This window comes from Pezoporus wallicus, unplaced genomic scaffold (assembly GCF_028554395.1).
Source record: "Pezoporus wallicus isolate ANWC-B61680 ecotype Strahan unplaced genomic scaffold, APGP_CSIRO_Pwel_v1 contig_11133, whole genome shotgun sequence".
NCBI classification, from domain to species: domain Eukaryota; kingdom Metazoa; phylum Chordata; class Aves; order Psittaciformes; family Psittacidae; genus Pezoporus; species Pezoporus wallicus.
This window is the reverse complement of record NW_026636583.1, coordinates 73,275-95,944: the sequence shown is the minus strand read 5'-3', so window position 1 is coordinate 95,944 and position 22,670 is coordinate 73,275. Positions and strand designations below refer to the sequence as shown.

Sequence of the window (22,670 nt, the reverse complement as noted above, 5' to 3'; positions counted from 1 at the left end):
GATGTGTTGTGCTAGTCCTTAAAAAGAAGTGTACTGGTGCTGTGTCTGTTTGGGAAACAGGGCTACTCATAAATCCAGTGGGACTTGACTTTGGTACTTGTGAATTCACCCCAAGTTCTGTGCTATACGGAGAGAGAAATCCTTTGCAGTACAGAACACCCAGGGTAGTTCCTCGCTGCTTCCTTCACTATTGCTGGTGTGAACTCAGAGGCTTTGAAGTTGGCTTGAAATTGTTATGGCCCTTGCTCATTTGAGGGTGGTTAGAGTTAGAATAAAGAATTGGGTAAGGAAACATACTCCACACTGAGACGTCTTCTCTGGAGCCTGTCTTGCAGACTCCAGCTGTGAGGAAGAGTAGGAAGGGGAAAAGGGCCTAAAAGCTACTTGAGCTAGCTTTGAGCCTTCTAAATGATTGTTGTAGGAAGTTAGCTCAAAAGCTAGCATTGAATAATGCACAGGGAATGAAGCATACAGTGAAAATTGCTGGATTCAAAGGCTTCTTAAATACAGGAATTTGTTTTTAAAGAGCCTACATGGGTTAGACTTGATTGTACTTCAGGCTCTGGAACCTGCTGGTGGGTTAAGTGTACAGAAATCTGTGTTGAAAACCATGTGGACATTCCATAAGGATGGAGCACTGCCTTAGACATAGTGTGCTTGTTCCAAAGCATCTTAATTGCATGCAGAGTATTTATCCCCTTTCCAGGTACAAGGGTATTGGAATTGTGAAAATAAGTAAGCAGCTCTTTTGGAAAGAATGCGAAGTACAGCATTAACTCATGCTTGCATGTTATGTTGGCCTTCCTGCATAACCAGCCTTAGGTAGGGCTTCAGTCTGAATCTGCATGTATCTTTGTATTCTTGAGCTTTGTTTGTACAGCAAAAGAAATTGTCATGCCTACAAAAATGAGTTTTCTTGGCCTGTCTGTGCTGCAGGCTTATTAAGATGCAGTTCAGTATAGATTGTGTTTGAGTAAGCCTAATAACTTGTGTCCGTGACGATCATCCTTCTGACATGTTTAGGTAACAACAGTATCTCAAAGTATGGCATACAGCTCTTAGATGGGAAAACTTTGGTAGATTCAGCACCTGCTATACTTTCTGTGTATTCCTTGGCTTAAACTTGAATGTTGGATATGATGCATGTCCAAAACCAAGCTGTGTTGTTTGCTTTTTGAAAACACTTGAACTTAAATTACCTGTCTTATGCTCAGTGAATTGTAACTCCTTGATCTTGCATCTTAGTTATTAACTCTCCCATTCTGAAAGCTTTCTTTTGCATGCCAAGCTTTTGAAACCTGGTTCAGAAAGTCTGTGTTTGCTTGGCTGGTTATCTGTGTGTGTGCTTTCAGGGTTTGTGAACCAAAATTGTTAAGAGCTGGGGATCTGTTTTCTCTTAGCAATATCAGTGCTGATGGGCTGACACCTCCCCAGGTGTGGATTTGTAGAGGACAGGCTACTTGCTCATTTCCCCTGCTGCTTTCACCTGCCATTCTATGAGCAGGACCACTCTGGCACCAGTGTGCTCCTTTTACATGGATGCAAAACTTTGTTTGCTGGAAGTTGCTTTTTCTGGTGCTAGACCTTCAGAGGTCCAGGCTTTTCTGGTGTGTACTTGTTGTGGTGTTGGCTCTTAAACATGGGCAGAAGTTTCTTGTTTGCTCGATGGGCTGGCTTTAATTCCTGCGCTCAGTACTGCTTCTCTTCTCAGAGGGCAGTAGTGCTTTGGGAAGTATTTCATCTCAAAGCCCTGTTTACCTGCCTTTCCTTGCAGTGGCTTGCACCCTGAAATGACAGTTCAGGACTTTCAGGGTGTTTGATTGTGATGCCAGCCCTGTTGAAGAGGAAGAAGAAATGTGTATGCCAGCAGAGTAGCCAGTGCAGTCTTCTCCTTGCCAAAGGGCTAAGTGAATTTTGTATCTTTAGAGCTCTTACTGATTTGTGTTTACTCTGGAATCATAACGTTCTGGAAGTGCGCTTCAGTTCCTGGTGCAGTTGTTTGTCACCTCTTAGACTCGAACTCCAGTGAGTACACTGAGTACTTTTGGTACTTGGCTTAGTTCTCAGGACTTGGTTGATGCAGCAAAGCTGTCTCGAAAGCCTTGTGATGGTGTCTGTTGACCTTGGGGCGCTGAAGATCTCTGGCCATCAGGCAGTGCCTCTGTGCATGCTGAAAGGTCTGTTTGGTACATAGTGGTGGAGTTCAGAGGATGGAGCTGTGGGACTGCACTTGTGGTGCAGTCCTAAACGGAGAGATCCCAGAGATCTAGCTGTGATGATGTACGTGCACATGCTGTCCTGCTTGAATTGAGTTGGGTTTTGCATTGGATCATTTGAACTCCTCAGTGCTGACTGACTGCAGGCATCCTCTCTTACTGAAAAGAGCATGGCTGCACTGGATGCCTGCAGTAGATGATGGCACTTGTTGTGTTACCTGTTGTAATAACACCTCTTCAAGTTCACTCTGTGTGACTAAAATGGATTTTAAGAGACTTCTGGTTGAGGCTCTTGGATATTGAGAAGAAAATTAGTATGTTGGAGTACTGTACTACCCTGTTAAGGCTTGCCTTGTCAGTCCCATGGGTTTAATTGTTCATGCAGGACTTTGTGCTGCACTGGATACTGACTTTTGTTCATTACTTAGTGATAGACAGTTATTGAGGTATGTAAGAATATACTATAATAGAACTGTGTTGTTATATGTAGAAAGACTGTGACTGTTCCCCCCTTGTGAACCTGTGCAGAGTAGTCCCTGGAATTACCTAAATGCGAAATACATTGACTGTCACACAAAAGAAGCCATTTCATTCCTGGGAAGCTGGTAACCAGTTAGAGATGTCCCTGCCCTAAGTATCTCCCATTTGTCTTCCTCTCTTCCACAGCCTTTGCTGCATGTGTTTTGGTAATATATTGGGATGAACTAAGGGCATAGCTTGAGGCACGTGGCAGCGAGTGTTAAGGCAGGCATTAATCTCTGGTGTGGCCTTTTTGAGCATGTGACTGGACATACAGATTGGCTGAAGTATTTCGGTTTTAGGTGGCTTTTCATCCTTGGAGGAGTGTAGAGTGATAGTCTGTGTTGCCTTAAATCTTAATTCCTGCATGTCTGGGGTTTATTTTGAGCATCAGGCTTGATCCTGTTGAGATGCCATTTCTTTCTATTACCACTTGTGCTATCCTTTTAAATGTGATTTATCAGGTAAAGAATACTTGTGGAATTGTTTGTTGTTGGGTTTTGGTTTTGGTTTTTTCCTCAGGGGCGTTTCCTTTCTTCCACAAATAACTGAAAATGCTGACAAGAAGATTTTCTCCTGGCACTACTGTTGCAGAGGGGGAAACATCAATACTTGGGGTGTTACCTTCAGTTGGGAGAGTGAAATATGCTGTGATTCTGAAATACTCGCTGAAGTCAAGAAATTACCAATGCAATTAAAGAAATGCAGAGTTTTTAAGGTCTTCCTGATCAGAAACAGCTTGATCTGAAGCATCTCAGATTCCTTTTGTAAAATACTGGGGCATTTTTATTTAAAATTCCCGGGACTTTGCAGATGAAGTTTAACTTTGAGAATATAAAACTTAAATGAGCTTTAGAGTGCCTGCCGGGCTTTTGCAGTTACACTGGGAAGATGATTCATGGTGCCTGTTGATGGATGTCTCAGAGAAGTGAGTGTATTCCAGGTGTTATCCTTGCGAAGAGGGAGCTGGAGCTATCATTTCTTTCTAATATGTGGAATTTCTAGGTGTAGGGAAGGATTTCCTGATTCTAGTTATATTTTTTTCCATCCCAGACTAAGAACTCGGTTGTCTCCTCTTCCTGCAGCCAGTATTTGCTTTGGCTGTTCACTTTGGGATTTGTTGTGAGCTGAGCTTAATCATTTTGTAGTATCTTTATTGCTTATACAAGTTATAAATCGAGTAATATTAAGATAGTAGAAACTAAAGGTTAGAGTGTAGTTACTCTGCTCCCCATAGCACCTGCACCTGATGAAACAGATCTTCAGATATTTTGCTCTTGATCATGCAGAAGGCTCCATCTGTGTAATGTTTTGTGCTGTAGTTGAGTGCCTGAGGCCAATTACCTTGTTCTTAATTGGAATATTTTAATCTACCTTTTGACCAGGTATCCAGCTCACATTGAAGAAATTGATTATGAAGAAGGAAAAGTGCTTATCCATTTCAAACGCTGGAACCATAGATATGATGAATGGTTTTGTTGGGACAGTCCTTATTTGCGTCCCTTAGAGAAAATACAGTTAAGAAAAGAAGGATTACAGGAGGAAGAAGGTTGTGCAGTAAGTAGAAAATAGAGGACATTTGAGTGTGTAACAATTTAATATGCAATTATATGAATTATGACCATTAAAATGCTTCAGTGTTGCTTGCTCTATGAGTTTTACGGTCTAGTCTAAGTATTGGAAAACAATTTAGATGTTTTAATGAAGTTACAGATTTCAGTAATTCTCAGATGAAAACACTTCTATCTTGTAGGGATTTCATATAAATGATCAGGTGTTGGCATGCTGGTCTGATTGTCGCTTCTATCCAGCCAAAGTTACTTCTGTTAACAAAGATGGTAAGGAGTCACTTCTTGTTTTGTCACACTTGTTAGTAATGCATTTCTGATCGTATTCTAACCTCTTGTGAAGGTGGAGAGAGTACAACAGGCAGAAAACTGCTGTGAAAAGCTCTATTTTCAGTTGTAGTTTTTAGTCTGCCATCAAGTTTTTTTAACCTAACCTCTCATTCGGTTTATGACATAAAAGAACTTTCTGCTGGGTCAGTAATTGCTTTAAGTATATATTTGGGAAAAGCTGTTTCTTCTGGAGTTTATTGTCAAGAGATACATGCAATTGCAGTAAAACTGGTGTCAGAGCTGCAAAACCCCTTTACGAATGGAAAAACCAGCACAGTCATGCTTCTCCTCATCCTTTTTTAATATCAGTAAGGAATCATGAAGGACTTGTGCTGTGCTTTCTTTAGATTGTATATTCTAAGATTAAGAAGAAAAAGTCTGTTTAATTATCTGTTGGAGTATTCCCCCGAAGCTGTTTGAGAGGCAGGTATATCAAAGGAGCAACGCTAAGTTTAGACATGCATCTTTATGCTTACCAGAATTGGGTTTTTGGTAATGTCAGTTTTGCCCTTACCTGGCCTGTGATAAGACCTCTGCTGTTGAAGATTCTAACAACACAGATAAGGCAGCTTTTATCTATAATACAGCTAGAGTATTGGAGCAAATACTCTGTTAAGTATCTTGTTTTCAAATTTTAGGTACATACACTGTGAAGTTTTATGATGGTGTAGTCCAGACTGTCAAAAACATTCATGTCAAAGCTATTTCCAAAGATCAGGTAAGTATTGTGTGTTTGCTACTGGAATATTCTGAGTTGAATTGAATATTGTGCCTGGTTGAGAAATAATTCTGCCATATTTAACCTTAACTGTATGAAGTTGAAGAATCTTAAGAACTATTGTGCATAAGAAAGGCAAAATATTTAGTCTTTCCTATCTCCTTTAGGGAGTCTCATGTTTCTGCATAGCTTTGGGTAGGTCGTGAAAGGACTTTGTTTTCTTCATTTAACGACTGGGAAAATTTCTCTTAACCCAAGAGATAAGTTTTATGTTAAAACATTTTGTTCTCTCCTTCAGCATAAAAAACATAAAGAGAGAATTTCCTAGTGAGCTCTGGTTACACAATCGGAAACAAAGCTTAAAAATACTTGAGCCACTGCAGAGCTCAAGATTCAGTGGTGAGTGTAAGTTACTTAAAGTGTGGATTCAGGTACAGTACAGATGCAGCAGCATGCTGGCAGGGAATGGAAAGTGTCTTGTTCCTGTTCATCAGTAGCAGAGAGCCCCAGACCACCTGATTTCCAAAGGCAGCAGTATAAGCTGGTTGTTCTTTAATGTCAGTGTTTCTCTGTTCCTGTGTAGAGGGTGTAGGATGCTATATTGAACAGTCATGGTAAATGCCAATGACTTGCACTGTGAATGTACTTATACAAGGACACACAGCTTTTAAGAGTTCGGGAATATCAAGAGACAATTCAGACATACTGTATTTGTGGTTTAGTTTCTTGAGAATAATTTGATTGAGATGGTTTGTGAGTGTTCCAGTACCACATACCTGCTTCAAATGGAATTGTTCTGTGAGCAGCACAGCTGATGAAACCTGAGGCACATGACAGCAAAGAAACAGCAAATCTCTTTGCCACTGAGTTGTGAAAAGATTGAATCTGAATCTCTTGCAGTGTCCTGTGAAAGCTGCATGGGTCCTTGAACAGCTCAAGTGCCTCTGAATTTTAATCTGTGGTTTACAATAAATTCTGTCCTCTGAAAAATGGGACAAGGATGCAAGCCTGCTAAATGCAGTGGTGAGGGAGGACTCTGAGATTGCAGTAAGTTAATTTTCATATGTTGTTCTCTTTATTCTAGAATATTGTGGGTAATGCTAAGCCGAAGGAAAGAGGTAATGAAATTCCATCATCTCCTGAAAAGCAGGAGAAATTTAAAGAACAGAGGAAAGCAACAGGTAATGCAAAGAAAGACAAGGATGAAAAGACATTAAAGACTGAGAAAAGAGTTAAGCAACCTGATAAAGAAGGAAAATTGATAGGCATTTCAGAAAAAGGCAAGGTCTCGGAAAAGAATATATCTAAGAATGGAAAAGAAGATAAGGAGAATATATCAGAGAATGATATGGAATATTCAATAGATACACAAATTGAGAAGAAGCCAGAGAATGACAGCATAAAGAGTCCACAAGAAAACGTGAAAGAAACTAAACGAAAACGTGGAAGACCACCAGTAACTCCTCCAACGGGTATGTATCTAAACATAAATGTTTAGGCCGTATATCAGAACCCTTGTGAACTTACCTAAAGGAACAAGAAGTGTCTTGCTCTTTCACAGCCTCAGTCTCTAGAAGCTCACAGAAATGTTTAAACTCATCTTTGTTCAGGCTTGGTTAGGACAGCTGAGAGCATCCTTGTCAGGCAGGTTTGGAGCTTCAGTGGTTTGGTCAGAGATTACATTTAGACAGATAATCTTCATATGTTATAAGCCATGTCTACAGCAGGATTAAATGCTAATGTGTAGACTTTGGAAAGCCAGGTGAAACTCTTGATGCAAGTCCAGTATTGTAAGCTGTGAGGCTTGGGAATTTGTTTTACAGCTTCACATCCAGTCAATTTTGTTCTCTATCTGAACGTGTAGAGCAAAGTTCTCAGACGCTGCAGCCCATCACTTTGGAGTTAAGACGTCGGAAAATACCTAAAGGAGGTGAAATTCCACCAAAGCGCCCCAGGATTGAAAAGAATTTATGTGAGTATTTCTTGGTGTTCAGCTCTCACAGTATTTGTACGTACAAGTTCTTGAAGCTTAAGTGGAGTGGGAAAAAAGTCTGTAATACTGACCTTGAACCGTGATACATGCAATGGCTGAAATGCGTCACCTATTCTTCTTCCATTGGTCATTTGTATGCAGCATCATTGTGCCTGAATTTCCTCCTAAGTTTTGGAAGCTGGGTTTGTATAAAGGATCCACAAGCTGTGAATCTTGATGCAGAAGGAGAGGCAGCAATTATATTGCAATACACAGGAGATTATAAAAGCCTTTTTCTAGTTACAGAAACTTTAACTACTAGATGGAGGGCTTACCACATTGCTTAGCAAAGAAACTTTAATGCTAGGTAAATTTCCACATCAGTGCAGTCTAATAGCTTTTACTTTATCTTGGTATACTGTGTAGTGATGTTGAGCTTGAGTGTGTTGATGAGAAAAGACAATTACATTAGTGGTGAAGATCTGAGGAAAGCTGTCTTTCCCTTCCTTAGGTCCACAAATGTTAAAACTTCAGTGTGCATAGAGTCAAAGTTGGTTTGTGTCTGAATTATCCCATCTAACTTCTGGTATTACTAATGTCAGTGGGACAGTTGCTGTTTAAAGCAGTGTTTTACCAGTAAGGTATTGATCTGTATTCTTACTTTAGATCTATTTCTAAAAGAAAAGTTGAGGGACCTGTAACATAACTGTTAATATGATTGTAGCTTTTACAGAGAGGTCTGATCTCCAGGGCTGTGTAACTTTGCTGTTATCCTCAGTCCTTAAATACATTTTCAGACTGCCACTGGAAGATCTTTAAAGTTTGCTTGTGAGCTATTTAGTAATCCTGTAACTGCATGGTACCATTACATTTGTGTGTTCCAGCTCAAGATAAATTGAAGAGCTCTTCAGGTAACCCTGAAAAAGACCAGATCAGGAGACGATCTTCAAGACTCTCGTCTGGTATTAGCCAAGAGATTTTAAATACAGATCATGTCACAACTTCAACAGAAATTCAGCATTGGAAAGATGCAGTATCTGACCAAAAGGAGCCTGAGAAGGGTAAGCAGCTTCCTGGTACACTCTTGTGGCAGTCATCTAGTTGTAAGCATGATACTTGTGTATCTTGCAGGCTCTTTAGCTGCAACTGAAACCTGGTTACATCAGCAGTGCAGAGAAAACTCAAGTTTATATCTTTCTGTGCAGCCCTGATTGCCTTTTGCTTTTGATTCCCTCTCCCATCAGTAATCCTAGTATTCCCTTTGCATGGTTGGAGCTCTTCCAGCAGAGGGATGACTGGCCTTGCAAAAGGAGAGCTCCATAGGCTGTAAAATAACGTAAAGGAAATGTGGTAGTTTGTTTTGTGGTGGCAGTTTTGGGTTTGTTTTTTTTTTTTTTTAAAGATGCAGGTTATGCTTGTGAAAATGAGGTAATTACAAAGTTTTCACACTTTGAGATTGAAGCAGTAACCCAAATGCTAAGCTTACAGTTTAATCCTCTTGTTCAGCCTCAAACAGGATGCTTTTATTCTTAGACTGGGTGGAGATGCCCAGTGCTTCACTGCCTTTCCCTTTCAGGGAGAGCTCTGATAATGGTTTGAGGAGACCTGTCCCATTTTGGGCCATCAAGAGTAAGCCTGTGTGTTTCTAAGGAGCTCTACATTTAGAGGGTTGCTACAAGTAGCTGTGCTGTTAAAAACTCATTTTGTGTTAATACAACAGCAAGCATCGGAGCGTGGATGGCTGTTTGTCTCCACTGTAACGTGATGAACACATACATCAGTGTTCCGAAATACGCCTTTGTGTGTGTTGTACTCAGTGAAATGTTTCTCTTCCATTCTAGTCCAGTTAGAAATTCCTGTTGAGTCTGACCAAAGTTTCAGTGAACAAGGATCTCCTGGAAACACATCACATACCACAGCACCCAGCACAGATGCCAGTTTACAGGAAGAGAAGGCTGGAGACACCGAGTCTTCCTCTGTAACTGTAACTCAAGAACCTTCTCCTGCTCCAGGTTCAAATTTTGCTTTCATATTTAATATTAATGCATTTCTTAAGGCAGCTGCTGCCAGGTGTTTTGTGCTTGTACAAGTGTCACTAACAAAAATGTGCATTACTGCAGTGGTAACCATGGGGGAAAATGCTTATTTTTCTTCCCTATGGTCTCAGTTTTGATCTTAAGCTCTGGCGTTTGATGGTGATCTTTCAAAAAGTAGAAATCATAATTTTTAAATGGGTGGAATATTTTTAGCATGTGAATGATGAAATTAACAAACTCTTGGTTTCAGGTTATAATTCAATGTTTGTCATTCTGGATTAAGTTGGACTAACATCTTAAAAGAGCAGCTTCTTCTGTCATTTCTGTGCTGCACGTGTGTGGAAGCATTAATGCTTGGTAATCCTGATTGTGTATTTCTATATCCTCACGTTTTGGCTTCTGTTATACTTCAGCCTTAGACTATTCAGAGGTTTTAGTGCAAATTTGTGAAATGGTTCAATCACTGCAGTATCTGACTTAGTAATGTGTATAATTCTGTTTTCCCTTAGCTGCGGTGTGTACTTACCTTGCTTTTTCAGATTGAAATTTCCTGTACAGATAGTAACGATGCCAAAACATAGTGCTGTCCTGTGATTATTTCTTGTAACTTCAACACTTGTATCTGCAGCTAACTGGGGAAACCTGAACTACAAACTCCCTGGTTTATGCTTTATCAAAGAAGCTTAGTTTTAAGCGGAGCAGCACATTTAGAGGCGTGTACCATTGCTCAGCATTGCTAATCTGTGTGTGCTGGCTGTCATCATGTTGTTTGGTTATTCCAAATTTGCCCTCCTGCTTGCACGTGCTTTCACCCACTCTTGTGTAGTTGTACAAATAAAACACCCTCTCTCTCTTTGCCATTGATGTGTACCTTCTGTGCAGGAGGGAATTTGCCTCTTCTCCTTTGCTTAGGTTGGATGGAATGGTCTCATATTTACAGCTTGGAGCTATGTTGATCTTGCCTGTCCTTCCTAAGCAGACTGGTGAAATATCCTCCTGTATTTTAACTATGGTATGTTCAGAGCCTTTTCAGTTGGAGTGTGTTGGGGCCATGCCTTTCCTTCCCTGTGTTCTGGCAGTGAGTTCAGAAGATACAGAGTGGCTGCAGTAGCTTTTTGCTAGTCAGGCTGCTGCACTCTTGTCAGTCTGTAAAGTACTTCTGGGTTTACCTTTTTTAACTGATGGGCTGTCGCTTGTTTTGGCTCATGAAGGCAAAATCACTGGGTGGGTATTCCTGAGCAGAACGTTAATGTCTCCCAATAGCAAGGAAATGACATTACTCTCTGTAATGAGTACATGATTCTTGACTCTGTTGGAATCTTGTGCTTCAGGCAAGCAGAAAGAGTGGTTGGTGGCTGTTGTGACTCAAGCCGTTGGCATGTGAGGTGTGCAGGTACAGGTCTGACTCCAGACAGGTACAGTGAACTGAACTGCTTTGAGGTGAACTGTGCAGGACTTGCACCTTAGGCACAGCTCTTATAAAGAGGTGCAGGAGATTGTAGCAGTTCTGAAGATTGAAAGAATATTGAGTGTGTCTGAAAATACTCCCTTTTGAGACAAGCTATATAATAGAAGAGAAGGAATGGCAAAGCTCTCCACAGCAGTGAAGAGCCACCTTTTGGGTATGCCTTATGGAGAAAACCAGCCTGATATAAAACTTCAGTGACTCACAGCATTTCTTAAAGCAAGGTTGTTCTAGTTGACAGGCATTTAGCCTTTTGGTTTGTAAATTCCAGCAGATTTTCAGCTTGAAGCGTAGCATTTTTAAGATGACACTTATCTTTGTGTAAGCTTTTGAAGGTACTCCTTGAGCTGCAGATTGACAAAGCACAGCTTCCATAAGGTCTGAGAATGTGGGGAGTGGTAAATCTTGGTTTTTCTGTATTAACAGTGTAGAAAAACTGTGTTAATGATCACAGATGTTCTTCTAAGCAGTTAATGCTGTGTTAAGAAAGCATCTGTTGCCGTTGCCTTTGTAAAATAATCCAGAAGTCATCATGGAATAGTCTCAAAAATAAGGTTGATCTTACTTGGGTGTAATCACAAAGCTTTGGGGTTAGTGATCAAATACCATGAAAAAATGCCTCCTGTAAGGACATCTGGTTTCTAACTTAAGTTGAGCTTGTCTGTATGTGGAGGTCCCTTGTGGATTCAGAAGCTTCGCATGGTGATATTTTACTGTAAACTTACTGCTTGACGTGGTTATAGCTCAAACCTTGCTAGTACGGCACGATGAGAAGCAAGAGGCTTCTTTGAACACAGAAGAGATGGGGTTTTTTTTCTCCTTTGATGCTTGTTTGACCTTGAGTCTCTGTACTTAATATTGTAATGCGTAATTGACTGCCAAGTGAGGAGTTTTCATTTGGGTTATAAACATGGAAGGAAGAAGAGGTGGTAGGTCTATCATTAACTTTATACTCGGAGAAAACACCCACCAAGCTCCTCTGGAAAGGGAAGTGACTGAAAATCTGAAGCTAATACAGCAAAACTTTCTCCCCATAGAAACCAGTTTTAGTACCATGTGTTGTGAGCAGAAATTATGTACACGTGCAGGGGTGGAAGTCCCCCCTTTGGATGTTGGTGTAGTGAGTTGGCCTCAGAGCATGGGCTGGGAGCACAGCCTCTTCAGAGCCTCTCCTTGGAGCTTTCTGCTGTGTCCTGGCAGCAGGAAGCTCTGTTGTGCTGCTTGTAAAGGAGGAAGATGCCCCCAAATGTGTGGTGATGGTAATAACTAAAGCTTTGCTTCAGACTGTGGGATTGTGTTTTTGTTACTCTGGATTGATGCTTTTGTATGTTGCAATAAGCTTTTGTCTGCTTTGCTTCCCTCTACCCCATATATTGTTACCTCTGTTTCTAAACTTCAGCTAAGGTGATCTTGTGCTCTTCTTCCAGCTGTAGCTTATCAGTTAGAAGCCATTCCCTGTATCTTCTCTGGAATTTGTCCATCAATGGAAGGGACTTGTTCCGAGCTTGGATACAGGGTCTCACAATAGTTGTATGATGCTGTAATGGGTTTCCTCGTTATCTTTGTCATATTTTTTGGCTAAAAGGTCTTTGGACCCCATTACCCAGTTCCGTTGCAGTGAAGTTTTCCAATCTTTTCCAGTCTTCACGTTAGTTATTAAATAGAAACAAGTTCTCTCTCACTGTCCTGAATCCTGGTTTTTAGCTTTATGGGCAGGAGAGCCTTCCTGAATTACCTTCACTAAACCCCAGGGCCACTTCACTTGACCATTCCTGAAACACTTCCTCATTCTTCATAAATGCAACTTTTGGTGGTATACGATGTGTTTCAATTTTGGTATTGGCAAACTTTGTCATTGAGCAGATGTGGCCCTGTTGTCTGGCTTTGTTGCAGTCTTTGACCATAATTGCTTGAGGCAGCATCCCTGTCAGCATGTTCTTAATATGGCTATGCCAAAATGTCTTTCACCTTGTTGTTACCTTTGTGAAACACCCAAGAGCAATGTCTTCATTTTTACTGTTTTCTTCTCAAAATTAACTGAATGTTCTTTTTTAACCAGTCTGTGCATATGACTTGTTAATCCTTCCCTGTACATCAGCCTCCACAGTACCATTGCTTGTTTTTGCTCTATGAATGACTTCAAGTGTTGCTTCGTTGTCATAACACAGTACTTAAAAGCTGAGTGTGCTTCAGATACTGCTGTCTAGGATGCTCTTCTTCCCTGTGATTTAACCTTTAAGTATGCAGCTCAGTAACACCATTTTTGTTGCTGCATGCTGAAAACTTCTGACCAAGCTGTGCTGTTCTTAACACCAAGATCGTGTTGACATTACCTTTAGCATTCCCATTCAATGCATTCCTGCACATGTGCACATGTGGAAAGTCTTCCTCTTCACTTACTCTTGTTTGTGATGTTTCTGGGTCCTTCTGTGTTCCTTCTTTGCACATGTTTCTGATAGAATGTCTTAATTCATGTGCCGCATACCTTCGGTTTTGCATCACTGTTGCTCGGTTTGGGTTTTAGCTTTAAGCAGTCCTCAAAGCTTGAAAATGCTTGTCAACATGGAAATAATATTTGAGTACTGGCAAAACAAATGGACAACTCATACTTGAAAGCTGGTTTATAAGAAATGACACCTCCTTTCCGTTGTCTGTAGTTGGTGAGGAACTTTTTGATGCTGTGTGTATTAGTGATGGATGATTGCCTGGATCTCTGTATATTTCTGTGTTTCCAAACAGCTACCTCTCCTCTGTTGTATTAGGCTCAGATACTGGTGACAGTTCTGATGTAGTTCAGAGTGGGATTTTATTATGCATTTCTTGGCAAAAGCACGAATGAAAAGTTTCTGAAGTGCTGGAAAAGAAGTAAGATTTCGCCCCGTTACGTTTAGGTACAGGCCTGGCTTGCGCAGCAGTGCTCGGTACACCAGGCACCTGGAAGTGTTCTTCAGTTTGCTGCTTTTTTTTGAGAAACCAGCTGCAGCTCATCGGGGACATTTTGGAACAGATGCAGGCAATTTTCCTATTCCTCAGTTTCAGTCTTCAGTTGCTGCTTGAAAATTGAAATAAACTTCAGTTTTCCTTGAGAAATGCAGTTGTGACATACTGCTTCCGTTGTTCTTGGGAGTAACCAGGCTTGGGTGGTAGGAGAAGGAAAGCAAATAGCAGAATACTTGTGAACAAAGAAGCAGAACTGTTTTCCTTGGAAAGCTCTTTCACCAAAGATGTGAGCAGTTATAAACAATTAAATGCATGCTTGATAGGACATAACCTTCAGCATTCTGACTAAAGGCACAATCTCTGTGTAATTCAGTTTCATATCTGTGTTAGCACTATATTACAGTGACATTAGCAGTTGGGCAAGGGACTCATGGAAGCAAAATACCATTTTCCAACAGTAACTCATTGATAAAAGCACTGCTGTTATAAGAGTTTTTAAGAGCACAGTAGGGCAGAGTTTTCCCTCCAAAGCTATTGAGCTTAAAGGCAGATACAGCATTAAAACTTCATTTTTAGCATTTTGTGGCTAACATGTTTTAATGCATGCCCATTTCTTAACCTTTTTTTTTTTGTTAAGTTTAGGAAACCATTTGATAAATATAGCAAATGCATGGGGGAATTTATCTGTTTTGTTCTTACAGTAACAAAACCTTGTAGGAGAACAGATTTTCTTGCATCAAAAAAACCTGCAACTCTTGATCAAGATCACAAGTTTAGATGCAAGTTCTTGGACTGTTCAAAATCCTTCCGCAAAGCCAAGTTATTGCATTATCACATGAAATACTTTCATGGAGTGGAGAAGGCTGCAGAATCACAGCAGAACCCTGTAAAAAGAAATATTCAAACCAGAGCTTCTTTGGCTTCTGAAAAAGCTAATCAAGAAAGGTCAAAAAGAGGACGGAGCGCGGCTGGTTCATTGTGTAAGTATGTTGCTGATCTCTTCCTTTTTTCAAACAGCAGCAGTAGGCAGGACAAGCAGGAAGGAGCAGAAATTTGGGGCTGACGGAGTCTCTTTAGGGCTACATCTTAGCATCTTTGTGGAGAAGCAGCATGATACCTGTAAACATGTTTCAGAATAGATAAAGCTGAAGAAGTTCCCTCATTTAGAAATATAGCTCATGTTCTGCAGTGACCAAACTATGCAGCTTCTCTTATTCCTTTGTAACAACTCACTGTTCTGTTATTAAGGTAGTGATGTGAGTAACTCCAGTTCTCTCCTATTTCTCACTTAGTCTTCACATTTCATAGTCTGACTTGAAGAGTATACTTGACTAGAAACCCATTGCCAGTTTCTGCAGTATTTACCATTTTCATTGCTAGAGCTGTGGGGGAAGAAGGTCCTAGTGTTAAACAAACGTAATTGCTACAGCTGTACTTGGAAAAGATCCTCACACAACTCATGGGTGGTGGAAATGGATAAAAACATAATGGTTAGGGAAAAAAATCAGTGCTTAAGATCTAACTGCTTTGCAGTGTTTGGGAATCATGCTAACTTCTGTTTCAACATCTCATTCTCCACAGTGCTTTTCTTCCTGGTGTCCTGTGTAACATCAGAGTGGCAGTGCAGGTCTAGTTTTGAGCTGCGGGGTGGTGTTGATAACCTGTCTAGACTTTGTTCTTGTGGACTCACTTGTCTTTGTACTGCAGGTCCATAAAAATTGTCATCTCTTGTCTTCTGATTGAGCCTGTTTTATCAAACCCAACTGCCTCTTTGCTCGGTTCCCTGGTGTGTTTTGTCTTTGCTTTTGATGTTTCATTAATATCCTGTTTGAGAATTTCAAAGTCTTGCAAGTTCACTGAGCTACAGGTCACTACAGCAGAATGTATCTGGCTTTGCTTTGCGTCATGTCTGCTTTTCCTAACGTGTCCAGCAAATGTTTTCTCATTTGAGATGCTACTGCCTGTTCCTAACAAGATAGCACACTACTACTGCACGTAAACGCCTAGACCCCAACTACATCTGTAACTTCAGTAAGGCAAAAGCATAAGATTTGACTGGGCAGAGGAAGGTTGTTCTTCACGTGTTAGGATGTGCCAGCTTGTGTGTATTATGCTTTGCATGCAGCTTAGGTGAAACTGAAGTGCTGCTCTGACAAACACATGTGAGATGACTGCTTTGAGGAATGGCTGCTAACAACTGCACAGTGATCAGAATGGGCTTCTTGCATGCTGTGCTTTTCCATAGACTTCTGCTCTGTGTCACTGCATAGTTATTTTGGTTTGAGAAGTTGTTCTGTGATTGTCTTGAATGAAGTAATGAGTCACTCAAGGTCTTGGGCCTTTCATTTATCCGTTCCCTCAAGTGCACACTGGTTTGATGTAATGGTTTTGGCTGCACTGGCAGGTAATTCTTGATGGTGTTGAGTTGTAACCTTATTCTAAGCATCCACCCCTTTCATTCCCTACTTGTGGATAGCACATTTAATCTGGATTGTTTTGATGATCTAAAGCATATCCCTGTAAATAGCCCTTGGGTTGTGCTGGCTATTGAACAGTGTGTCAAGGTAGAAGGTGGACCGTAAAGTTCTCAAGTCTCCTTCACTGTCAAAGCCTGCTACTGGAACTGCAGTAAGGTTTTCTTCACCAAGAAAGAGTAATGTCATTATATATCAGTCATATGTCTGATGCTGAATGCTATTTAGGGTTTAACTCAGTATGTTCTCAATTCCTCTAAATGGTGGTGTGGAGGTACTGCACATTCTAAAGTAGAGCTAATGGGGTTTATAAGGTCAGGCTGTTGGATTTTGTGTTCTGTTCTCCTGTCCTTTTGCAGCCATCTCTTCTGTTCTTAATGGTGTCTATGTATAGGAAGACAGCCAGCTGAGCAAGGCTTTCTACACGTCTCTTGTTAAAAAGGCTTTTTGGATGTATTGCCTGGTGAGAGTGGAGGCTTTTGAATACATCATTAAGCATGGTACATCTTTACAGTCTTTGTGAGCAAAGATTCTTCTGCTCAAAGTGAATATATTTAAGTCATTTAACCGTTTGGTACAAATTTCCCTTTCTTGTATTTCATTATATAAGTTAATGCAGTGCTTAAGAAAAGCTGGCAGTTTCTAACAGGTAAAACTCTAGAAATGATGGGTCTTTTTATTCCATAAGCCTGGAGATAGTCTTGATTTAGAAGCTTTATCACACTTAAGGCCTCATCTCAAAAGTTTCATTTTGGTGTTCTGCAGCTCCTTACTGTTTCTGCTACACATGAAATAAATAAATGGTGGAGGTGGACTGTTGGCTAGATTGAAAGTGAAAATACTTATTGTTCCTGAAGTAATGGCTGTAATTACTGTCATTAGGAGATGATGTAATAATATTCAGAACAGCAGCAAAACCTTTTTCTTGTAGTGCTTAAAATCAGAATTTCAGCACATAGGAATGAAGACGGATGTACAGTTCTGAAATCTGAATGGCAACTTATGCCAGGCTTCAGCCTGGAGAAGAGAAGGCTCTGGGGAGACCCTATAACCATGTAGTAGTGCTAGTTTTGAGACTTTAAAAGTGCTGTGGTATTAGGCTGCAGTTGTGGTGTGTAGGTATAGAATGACAGCCTCAGCCTGGCAAGCTGCTGCCAGGCTTGGCTCTGTTGTTCTTTCCATGAGGGAGAAGAGAAAGCAACAGACCTGTGATTTGTAGTTCAGAGACTGTAGAAAATCTGTTTTACTGAAGAGTCCTTAGAATTAAAGAGAAACAAAACTGATTTTGTCAGTGGGCTTACATTTCTGTGTATGACCTCATTGATAAAAGTTCTGCCTACTCAAAGTTGGTCACAGTATGTCAAGTTAATGTGTAAGTGTCGTAATGCCAGGAATACTCTTAAAGAATAAAGGGATCTTTGTCTTGTGTGACTGATGAGATCGTACCTGTGCTTGTATAGGAAGCAGGCTGGCAAACTTGCAGGTTAAACATCTAAGATGTCCAGTTGTCAGCTGATAGCTGTTAACTTGTGAACCTCTGACGTGTGTTAGTGGTTTGCAGGGTGATCCTTTGAGGGGGTTCCCTGTTTCCTCTTAAGATTGGCTGAGGGAGGCCTCTGCTGGGCTTGGAATGTGCATGGGTGACCTCTGAACACAGAGTGTCTCACTGGAGTAGGGGAAGCTCTGCATTCACACCCACAGTGTTCTGCAGGATTACTGATGGCCTTTGTAGCTTATCTTGAGAAGGCTGCATTTAGTTTGTGGAGGGTGGCTGTGCGAAACGCTTCAGCTGTAAGTCGGGATGATGTGTGGTCTTTCAGTCTTAAAAATACCAGTGGATATTCTCAGCGAATGATCTCACAGCTGTGGATGGTGAATATTGCCTAATTCACAGCACTGGGGAATTCAGTCTCTGCTTCCTGTGAAAGCTGCATTATCTTCTGAACTGCAGGGTCTTAAAAGATACGACATATTCTTGGGAAACATCTCCTTAAAACCCAGTCTTGCCAAGCTAAAAAACCCTTATGGACACAAAATGTGGTTTTGTTCTACCAAGAGTCTGCATCTACAGATCTCAGCCTACGAGAAGCCTGTGCTCTTTGAAAGACTGGTGAGCTCAAGGTGGTTGTGGGGTTCCTCGGATGCTAATTCATGAAACTGGGAGAAGGGGAACCTGAGAGGCCTAAATGAACCTTGTCTGGTTTTTGTACTGTAATTTTGGGGTTCCCTGAGGTAATGTTCTGTAAATAGTTTTGGAACTATGCACAATGGTAGATAATCAGGAAAGCCTGAGAAAGGCTTCTTTACCCGACTTCTCACACTGTACTGCTGCAAACAGTTTGCATTTCGGAAGGTTTGCTAGGACACTGGGATTCCCAAACAGCCTATGCAGTATCTTAATCTGAATTTTCAGCTACCATGCGCCACAGGAAGAAGTTCTGTCTGTCTGAACTGATGCTGTCTTGTTCAACCCACGAGCTGTGGAAGTTCTCAGAGGAGCAGATCCTGTTAGCAAGAAGTCCTACAAAAATAGACCCATATTTTAAATAAAAAGGACATGGAACTGTTGGAACAAGTCCAGAGGAGGCCACGAGGATGATCAGGGACTGAAGCACCTCCCATATGAAGACAGGCTGAGAAAGTTGGGGCTGTTCAGCCTTGAGAAGGCTGCGTGGAGACCTCAGAGCAGCCTTCCAGTATCTGAAGGGGGGCTCTAGGGCTGCTGGGGAGGGACTCTTCATTAGGGACTGTAGTGACAGGACAAGGGGTAATGGGTTAAAACTTAAACAGGGGAAGTTTAGATTGGATATAAGGAGGAAGTTCTTTCCTGTGAGGGTGGTGAGGCACTGGAATGGGTTGCCCAGGGAGGTTGTGAATGCTCCATCCCTGGTGGTGTTCAGGGCCAGGTTGGACAGAGCCTTGGGTGAGATGGTTTAGTGTGAGGTGTCCCTGCCCATGGCAGGGGGGTTGGAACTGGATGATGTTAAGGTCCTTTCCAACCCTAACGATTCTATGATTCTATGATTCTAAAACCAACAAAAGAAAAACCTTTATATACTTACTCCTGCAAGAGGAGAACTTAGTCCTGTTGAAAATAGAAGGCCACACGCACACTGCAGTATCTTATCAAGGAGTATCTTCTGGTTTTGATACCTGTGGGGAAAACATGCAGCTACTTACAGTTCTGCAGCTCTTGAGGTAAATAAGAACATAGGGAAAAGCAACTGTTTGTTGCCTGACTGGATAAAAGGTGCCTTTGAGACAGTCTTGCATGGGAATTTGGAGTTCAGTCAAATTTCTATCTTGTGGCTGCTCTTAAGCCCTATGGCAGGTGACCAGAAGGTAACAGGTTGGTTACAGAAATAGTTAGGAAGCTCCTATACTTTTGTTTTTCCATAAGTTCTAATGCAGCATCAGAGGGAGAGGACCAGGTGAGAATGGCCCTGATGGCCTCCAGCTCTTGGAGTTTCCTTTGCCTGAAGACATCCACTTTATTCTGAAAGCTCCGTAATGACATGTTTTAGTGTGCCTTGTAGCTTCAAGTTGAAATGTTGGCCAGGGCAGAGCACTTGATGCCAGTTCTTCTCCTAAGTATGCTCTCTTGGGCTCTTCTCTCTGTTTTCAGTCGTTTTCAGGTACTGCTCAGAATTATTTAGAGGTGTCCAGGTGAAAATCCACCTGGCACGTAAGTCTTCAGACAAGAAGGACGTTGTGTTTCATATCCACTGAACCTCTGAGATGCTTATGGTGATAGAATGGGATGTTCTTGATGAAAGTCAGCAAGTTGTCACCGTGGCTGCTGGCTCTCATTGACCAAAATGCTTAATGTCACACTCCATGGTGGCGGTGTGTTTGTCTCGTTTAGCTTGGCTGTCCTAAATGCCATACAGCCTTAGCTTTTGTCAGCTTCACCTTTCCTTTTCCATGTCCAGGAGCCTTTCAGTAGGAGTTGCTAGCTGTAGTTAGGCGATAGGAACTGTTTGCCTTGACTTAAAGTAAGTGGAATCTCAGCTAAAGCCATGTTTGTATCTTGTGATTTTTATGAGTTTTAGGTAGTGATTCTGGATTCTTGCTTGTTTAAGTGCTATGGATTTTAAAGCTGCCCTTCCTTAGATGTGCAGAGCTTTATACCGCTTCTGCGTGTCTCATTACAAAGCATGCCTTTGAGAACAGGCTTTGATTCCTCTAATTAAATCAACAGGGCTTCTTTTCTTTTAAAGAAACTGATAACAAAATTGCCTGACCCATATCTCTGCTGAACTGAGCTGTTTCTCTTTCCATCTTTCTTCAAAGCTGCAGTGTTCCTGGAAGAGTAGAGCTTTGTGGAGTGCATTTGCATGCTCTGTTTCTTTTTTTTTGTGGAAAAATTCCCAAACCAACACAAGCAGTCCAAGTTTTAGCCTTTACATCAGCTTTGGATTGCAAGTTGAGCAATCCAAATGCTCCGAAATGCTCCACATGGACTGTGAGAGCTACTGCTGGTAAAGTAGACTGGCATCTTGAAGGTGTTTAAAGCTTGGACTTGGTCTTTATTCTCTTTGTAGATGCTCCTTTACACATAGCCCTAAGGAGTACCCAATATAGAGGTGACAAAGTAGAAAGGAGAAGAGCTTCAACTCCTGTAAGTGCATTAAATAGGCACCGACACTCTCTTAGAGAACAAACCAAGAACCACGGAGTGAGATCGCTGCGGAAGCCTCAAGAAAAGAGAGTTGGAACTGGTATGCTTTTTAGTCTGACCTGAGAGAGTTAAACTTGGAGAAGTCTTGGAAAGGTTTTAAAACACTGTAAGGATCTGGTAATACTGATAGCAAATGTTCTGTTTGCTTTCTTCCAGAGAGTCTAATTTTTAATGAGTGTACAGGGTAAAATGTAAGCGGTGTTTTGCCACTTCTTTGCTGTAGTTTCAAACGAAGAATCCATGTAGGGAATTCTCTGAATTTTTCTTGCTGTATGCATTGGGATTTATTATTCCCAGGCAGTGGGTAATAAGGTGTAAAAGTACTAAAGTATTTAAGGGCATGAAAGATGCTTGCTTATTTGACAAGTCTTAATTCTGTTAAACTCTTGGTTGTCCAAAGCATTAAATATTGGAAGTGTCCTGAACTTGTTGAGATATTTAAACGTAATAGAACAGAGGGGGGAGCAGGAGCAGGATGATCCAGTTTTTTCTTCTGTAGTTTCGGGCTTTTTATAATATTTGACTACTTCTGATAGTCAAAACTTACTGAGTATCTCTGAAGATCTTTGCTTCATGACTTTATTCAGTGGTATAGTGTAAACCCTGTTTATACTGGAATCTACTATAGTGTAGGTGGGTAACAGCCATAATGGGGCAGGGTGTGTGTAGGTATACGTACACATGCGCATATATACAAGTAATACATATATTTAAATACCTATTTACAAATAATACATAGAAAACTTTTCAGCATACTTCCAGACTTACTGCATCACCACTTTCCTTTGGATATGTGGTGAGAATTGAGTCACAGTGACGAGGAAAACACAAAAATATCTGAGCTTAGGCTTATTCTATCTGTAACAGGCGATTGTTGTTCTAAAGATAGTCTTGAGAGGATCACCTCTTACCTGTTGCTCTGTTGTTCTGTTGGTCATAGTGGTCAGTCAGTGCTCACCACTTCTCTCTATTCTTGGGCATCCTTTGCTGCCTTCCCTTGTAGGAAGGTCTGAATGAGATCCATTAGTGTCTCCTCATTGGGCTGATGCAGTGGGATGTTTATGGAATCATAGAAAGAGTTGGAAAGGACCTTAAGATCATCTAGTTCCAACCCCCCTGCCATGGGCAAGGACACCTCACACCTCTCAACTCACACTTTCTTGAGAGGATGACATATAAAGATGAGAACACACTTTTATAGTGCTGTTGGAGGATGTGACCGAGTACTCATCCTAGTCTTCATTACTCTGCCATTCAAGGAGGTCAGGAGGACTTAGGTCTCTTTCTGGTTTTGCCAAAAAACCCTTTTTAAAAACGTAGTTGTTTTGTGATGACTTTTTAGGATGATACAAGGCAGTTCACCTTTCTCTTTGACCACGTGGAACTGCGAAGATGCTTCTAACCTGGCCAGCCTCCTTACCTGGTCTTCTTTCAGTGAGAATTCATTAGACTTCAGAATGCTTGCAAGAAGCAACTCGAGTCAGAAAGCTTATTCAGGGCAGGGGGTTTTGGAAGGTCCCTTTTAGAAGACTCATTCTTTGTGGATTTATTAAGGAAACGTGCATTAGCTGTGTTGTGCAGTTAAGGTAACAGCTGTACACAGAAATTTGCAAATAATGGGATTTTTCTAGATTTTTAGACATACCAGCAAGCTCAAGGGGGAAAAGTGTGGAACAAAGTGACAGGTTTTTGTCATATTTATCACAGATATGTTGATTGTGACTGAAATAGCATACTCTGCTCTCAGATAT

The 22,670-nt window shown here is 41.1% G+C and overlaps 1 protein-coding gene across 7 annotated transcripts in view; it reads left to right on the top strand.

The window, feature by feature from the left end:
* Window positions 1-22,670, top strand: part of PHF20 (PHD finger protein 20) — a 48,381-nt gene that overhangs the window by 8,988 nt on the left and 16,723 nt on the right. For 3 of the 7 annotated variants that reach the window (XM_057400821.1, XM_057400822.1, XM_057400823.1), the window contains 9 exons: window positions 4,121-4,292; window positions 4,489-4,573; window positions 5,272-5,351; window positions 6,436-6,823; window positions 7,216-7,323; window positions 8,208-8,384; window positions 9,165-9,335; window positions 14,466-14,744; window positions 20,783-20,959. In XM_057400821.1, coding sequence (XP_057256804.1) covers window positions 4,121-4,292; window positions 4,489-4,573; window positions 5,272-5,351; window positions 6,436-6,823; window positions 7,216-7,323; window positions 8,208-8,384; window positions 9,165-9,335; window positions 14,466-14,744; window positions 20,783-20,959 — 1,637 coding nt within the window. The remainder of the gene's footprint in view (window positions 1-4,120; window positions 4,293-4,488; window positions 4,574-5,271; window positions 5,352-6,435; window positions 6,824-7,215; window positions 7,324-8,207; window positions 8,385-9,164; window positions 9,336-14,465; window positions 14,745-20,782; window positions 20,960-22,670) is intronic. The other 4 variants (XM_057400824.1, XM_057400828.1, XM_057400827.1 and 1 more) reach the window with 2 other exon arrangements.